Source organism: Priapulus caudatus, unplaced genomic scaffold (genome assembly GCF_000485595.1).
Source record: "Priapulus caudatus unplaced genomic scaffold, Priapulus_caudatus-5.0.1 Scaffold346, whole genome shotgun sequence".
In the NCBI taxonomy this organism is placed as follows: Eukaryota; Metazoa; Priapulida; class Priapulimorpha; order Priapulimorphida; family Priapulidae; genus Priapulus; species Priapulus caudatus.
In genome coordinates this window covers 258,264-264,203 of record NW_014577407.1, presented here as the reverse complement: position 1 = coordinate 264,203, position 5,940 = coordinate 258,264, and the positions used below count along the sequence as shown (strand labels likewise).

At 43.7% G+C, this 5,940-nt stretch overlaps 2 protein-coding genes across 2 annotated transcripts in view; one reads left to right on the top strand and one right to left on the bottom strand.

The window, feature by feature from the left end:
• Positions 1-1,538, bottom strand: part of LOC106809343 (rabenosyn-5-like) — a 16,449-nt gene extending 14,911 nt beyond the window's left edge. The window contains exon 1 of the mRNA XM_014812405.1: positions 1,454-1,538. The gene's annotated coding sequence lies outside the window, so the exon portion shown is untranslated. The remainder of the gene's footprint in view (positions 1-1,453) is intronic.
• Positions 1,539-1,610: 72 nt separating this feature from the next.
• LOC106809342 (protein bicaudal D-like) overlaps positions 1,611-5,940 on the top strand; it is a 58,147-nt gene continuing 53,817 nt past the window's right edge. The window contains exon 1 of the mRNA XM_014812404.1: positions 1,611-1,988. Within this exon, the coding sequence (XP_014667890.1) occupies positions 1,767-1,988 (222 nt within the window). The 5' untranslated portion in view covers positions 1,611-1,766. The remainder of the gene's footprint in view (positions 1,989-5,940) is intronic.

Below are 5,940 nucleotides of genomic sequence, written 5' to 3'. Positions count from 1 at the left end.
TTTCTTGCGTCGGAAGCAGGGGGTTCTCGACGCCCTGGACCCCCTGTAGCACGACCCTGACAATTAATTAAATACAAAATTGTTTCAAAAAACAATTTATCTAGTTAAAAAAAAAAGTTCTGACATCATTTGAAAATAGAGAAAGTGTTTGAAGCTTTTTTGTCTTTATCTGTCTTTGTTTAAAAAAAGGCTCAGTTTCAGAATTGCTCGGAATTGGGATAGATTACGATCACGCAATTGGAAATGTCTCTTGGACTTATGCTGTACCTTGATCTTTGTTTTCATTTATGTCATGTTAGAGAAAAGGCCCTCGAAAAAAAATGTCTTTGGAAAAAATGTGGACCTTTTAAAATTTTGGGGGGGTCGTACGACCCTCACGACCCTCCCCCCCCCTGCATACACCCATGGGGTAGTAACCAGACCTGTACCTCTGCCATACGTTCAGTCACTTAAACACCACAAATTGTTGTGTGTTGATAACCATTTTGTACCCCCCTACATTGAGAACTCTATGCAGCGCTATTTCAACATAATACACATACAGACACATAACAGACTTTTGGTGGGCGATTTTAACCACTTTTATGAGGCGCGATGATGCGCGCACCATGCCACAATTTCGGGTGCGCGGTGGAGCGCGAGCGCGATCGCGCCCCTTAAAAATGAAAGCCTGAACACCTATATAGCTCTTTAGATTTTGGTTGAGAGACGCTGCCGCCAGGGAATATAGTAAAATCGATGGAAGGATGGGAAATTGGGACAGTGAGGGACAGGGAAAATATAACTAGTCCGCAGGACTAACGGCTATGGGGCATTTACTAGTCCTTGTGATTTTTTACTAGTCTCGGAGTAACGGACTAGCGTTAGTGTCGAACCCTGACAAGTGTTTGGTAATGTAGGCAAGATGTTAATAAAGTGACGGCTTTAGGTAGGCCTATTTCTTTGATTTTCTATGTAACACGGTCGTAAATAGTGAAAAGGTTGTCGTGCATTTTGCACGACATAATTCACAGGTTTTGTCTATGGAAGGGTATTGGGCCCTAAAATAACATCAGAATATAAAATTTTTTAGGGCACAATTTATTGGTCTAACTCTAAGTTGCTAGCAGTAGCAGTAGTAGTCCGAGCCGACACAGACCCCAGTAATGGTATATCCCCGATAAACCCGTACCCTCAGGTTAGCAAAGCGGAGTTATAACGTCTGCATTTGCGGACTATAGCAGTAGCAGAAGTTAGTGACAGTCAGTAGATGTCAGTAAATAATTTGACTAATGTCAGTAATGTCTATTATGAGGGCCCATGTCTAAACATTAGTTGTTAACTAATGCCGTATGGCAATGCGACCAAGTTGCGGCAAAGTGATGACGGCTGACGTAGAGAAAAATGAAGTATTAACATTTATCCCTACTCGCAACTCATATATACGGACAGAATTTCCATAATTATTCCTCACACTCTATACATGTCACAGAACTGTGATTTCCATATGGAGGCAGCCATTTCCAGCTCTTGTTAATCACGTGACATGCTCTGGGCGTGTCGGAATAAACCCAGGCAGTATAATTGATAACCCGGTATTTATATATATGGACTCATACGCGTGTGGAGGCTCTTTTTCTATCAATTATCTGATCCTGTCCAGTCTAAACGTTTCTCGTTGTGGTTTTAGCCGTCCATGCGGTTGTCGAATTTCGTCTGCTTTTATACAGGTTAGGATGCTAAAAGTGTATTGAATCCATTCGTAAAATGCTGTAATTATTTCAGAAATGAGTTCCGAGCTGGGAAATGAACCTCTGCTTGACCTCGACGAATTGAGGCGGGAGGTGGAACGGTTAACAGCCGAGTTAACTGAAACAAGCCAACAGAAGGCACAGGCCGCCCAATTCGGTTTGGTTCTGTTGGAAGAGAAGGAACAGCTTCGAACCCGAATAGACGATCTCGAATTACAATATGAAAACGTCAAGCATGAACTTGACTGCGCGAAAGAGGTCAGTATAATCTAATAATACGTAGAACTATGATTACGAAACATTCTACCAAAAGTTGCAATGGTATTAACGCGTGGCAGTGCCGTGGGTTTTAGTTTAGCACCCGGGACATTGAACTGCGTCATAAAGCAACGAATAGCAAAGGCACACTAACCGGCTAGCGTAACGGCGCCAATCATTTATAATATTCCTAACAGTATGCTGAAATGTTATTTCCATTGAGGGTTCAACTCATTTTTCCCGAGCCCCTTCCTTTTCTCGATAATCAGTGCTTATTTAGAGTTACTTTGAAGGAATAGTTGCGCTGATAGGGTCTATGTCCCCCAGGGTACTGCCGGAACGTACCCTGGTATTAAATACTACTATCTAATATGCCGGACCGTACCTCGCCTACTCCACTAACGAGTCTAGGGAGTCGCATACGCCTACTCCCTAATCCTAACCCTAACCCTAACTCTAACCCTAACACTAACCCTAACCATATCATCTAGATAGTTACCAGGGTACGTTCCGGTATACCGGACCATACCCAGGGTACGTTCCGGCAGTACCCTGGGGGACATAGACCCTATCAGCAATAGTTGCATCTCGACATCTGCACTGTGTTCGTATCAAGGATATAAGAGCCGTCCCCAATTCATTTTCGGAATGTGCATTGTGCGACATGTGCAAATGTGGACAGCTTGTATATCCTTGGGCCCTGTGTTCTGGTAAGGAGGGAAACGAGCCCATTTCTGCATGCCAGTTTGGCTGAGAGGGTCTATGTCCCCTGGGGTACTGCCGGAACTTACCCTGGGTACGGTCCGGTATACCGGAACGTACCCTGGTACTATATTATATGCCGGACCGTACCTCGCCTACTCGACTAACGAGTCTAGGGAGTCGCCTACGCCTACTCCCTAACCCGAACCCGAACCCTAACCCTAACCCTAACCTTAACCCTAATCCTAACCCTAACCATATCAAATTGTTACTAGGGTACGTTCCGGTATACCGGACCGTACCCAGGGTACGTTCCGGCAGTACCCTGGGGGACATAGACCCTATGAGCGCCAGTTTGTAATGTGAATTGGAGCCGAATACCTCCAGTCATCACCTTACTTTCTGGGGCAGCTCGACAGCCCTCTACTTGCTGCAAAGATAGTATCTCTGGGCTTGGAATCTATGCCCTCAAAATTTAGAAGACTGAAGTGTCAAACCAAGGCAAGGATAATAATTATTAACTGAAAGCCCATAAATTAATTTGTATTTATTGTTTTTGAATTATTTGTTATGTATCCTGCTGTGGTTACAGAGAGTGGTGGACTCCTGCTTAGCCCAGATCAGGGAGTACGAAAGTACAGTGGTGCATTTGAATCTGGCCTCACAATAATTTACACCCGCTGATCCATTTCATGAAACAATTTTTTGTAAGCAGGTGCAAAATTCCCTCTATCAATATAGCCTATATTGCTCTGCATTACATGGTAAAGGGAACCTGTAATGATTGATAGAGCTAGTGCAAAGTGTCATTAGATGGATTGAATCTGAGCACCATTACTTTGTATTTACGCACATGTGACACTATGCTCCAGTGAAAACATATGGTAGAGGAACAATAGGTTGCAGCTCTCTATTCACACATAAGCCCCTGGGTTGTGAACATATGGCTCCTCAGCCATATGGTGTCTTTCATAAATGTGTGTCATATATGTGTGTGGGTCACCAGAAGGCTGGCTGTCGTACAGCCCACCCTACCCAAACACGTGCTCCCCAGTAGTGCCATACACACATATATCTAAGAAATATACCCAAGCAGTTTTTCTGTAGCAGTACACTTCCCAACTATAGATCCAAGCCCAACTCAAGAATATCGCTATTAGTTCTATAGTTCACAAATATATCCAAGGCATAACTCAAGCTTCTTTGTGATATGTGTACAGTTTTAAAACAGGACAACTGCCATATAAGCTAATTGGATAAACCTTTTATTGCTCGATTGTTACTTCAAACGTGGATATGTGAGGAATTTCTGCTTGTGTGATGGTAAAGGTATTTGTCGGTGGGTGAGGAGCTAGAAAGCTGGCTGCGTGTCTGTAGGAACTGCCACCGAATGTGCAGTGCATTCTAACACGGCTGTGGGAAGTTTATGGCAGTAGACTTGAACACTCACTAGTCACAGACACGTTAGATTGCATGGATGGATACATACATACATGTATGTTTGCGAATGGTTAACGTATTTTAACTCTCATTATCAGCGAGGTTTTGAGCGCTGTATAACTGGTTCGGCGTTATACGGGAAAGACCGTATAAAACAAGTTTTTGGTGTGAAACGTGTACAGTATGCGTACGAATGGACGCAGATACATGCGATGTCATTGTCAGCATTTGCACATGTATGATGAAATCCTAGTTGGTCTCGCCACGTTATCCATGTGCGATGTATTGATCAGGCCGTACTAATTAATAAGCCATCAGTGGATGCGCTCACAGGATGAGAGACCACAATGTCTGTGTATTCCGTAATTTGTTTACTGTATATATGCACGATTACTCGCGCAATTAATTAATGCTCGTACATGCTGCGGGTGTTTTGGTCAGACCGACCCTAATAAGCAATCGGCAGGTTCACAGGATTAGAATCTGTGATGTTGCAGATTCTCTATTGTGTTCTGCATGTATACGGTCACTGACGTGTGCACGTGTGTGGCGGATAAAATATGGATTTCCTAATTAATCAATTCGAACCTACTCTCGCAGGTGGTAATTACTAGGGGTTCCTTTACACCTCTGCCCGTGCTCACAGAAAGGTCGGCTAATTGTAATCGATCTTCGAGGTCTTATTAATATTTTAAACGGATTAAGAATTTTTAACAATCGCCTCTGTGTTAACACGCAGGGATGTGTTTGCTCACGTTCTTTTGGCCCCGTAAAAGTGGAGACGCAACGGTCACGATTGATAAGCTGTTCTGCATTCATGAGGTCTCTGCTACTGCCAGCGAGGAAGACAGCTGCGCGATATAATAACTTGCGAGCAAATACACCAGAGTGCCGGTAACATGCTGCGGTGATGCAAGTGTTCCTTCTAAGTCGTGGTACCACTCCCAGAAGAAAAAATGAAACTGTTTACGAATTGAGTTGTTCCATTGTAGAAGGTGGGTAGGGCTGGGCAGCACTGCCATGCATGGTTAGGGATCATAGGTTTTTATTTCACATTCCATCTAACATTCAGATTAAGGGGGGGGGAGTGCCCTTTCACCCTAACGGCTGCTGAGTTTTAACATGGGTTTGTCTAGTAATTTACCCGTGCAATTTTGCTCACTAAAAACTGATCAATTGGTTCATATTCAGTAAAACATCTTTTCACCCGAATATACGTTCCTTTCAAATGAAACATGACGTGTTATCTTAAATAGTTAATGGCAAATTCGCTCCGTTTCACATTTCTGTAATCTTACTCTCACTCTCACGTCGGGTTATATGGTTTTTGCGGGTATAATCGTAATGAAGTTGAAATATAGTGGCTACAGCTTAAACAGTCATTAACCTACATGTGTCAGATTTCATGTAGATGGACATGTCAAATTACCAATAAGCGAATATGTATGTAGTTGCACTAGTGATTGAATTCCCTCGGGACTTATCAGGGTAAGTAGCACTTGGTGTACAAGTGCTACGTTGTGGTATTAGCCTATTAGGGGGCGTGGGTCAGGTTGCCACCAGTTGAGGATGGAGACTGAAAGAGCGAGATAGCCAAAGTTCAACTGCGAGAAATCGTGGGATATATCCTGTTTAGTCCAGCCTCCAATGACGCTGCTGCGGTCATAGCTTGCGGGAAACCCCACCTATCTACCGTGAGACCTTCACCTCGAGTGATTAGCGTTTTGCCGTGATAAAAAAATTCTCTCTCTCTCTCGCTCGCTCTCTCTCGCTCGCTCTCTCTCGCTCGCTCTCTCTCGCTCTCTCTCTC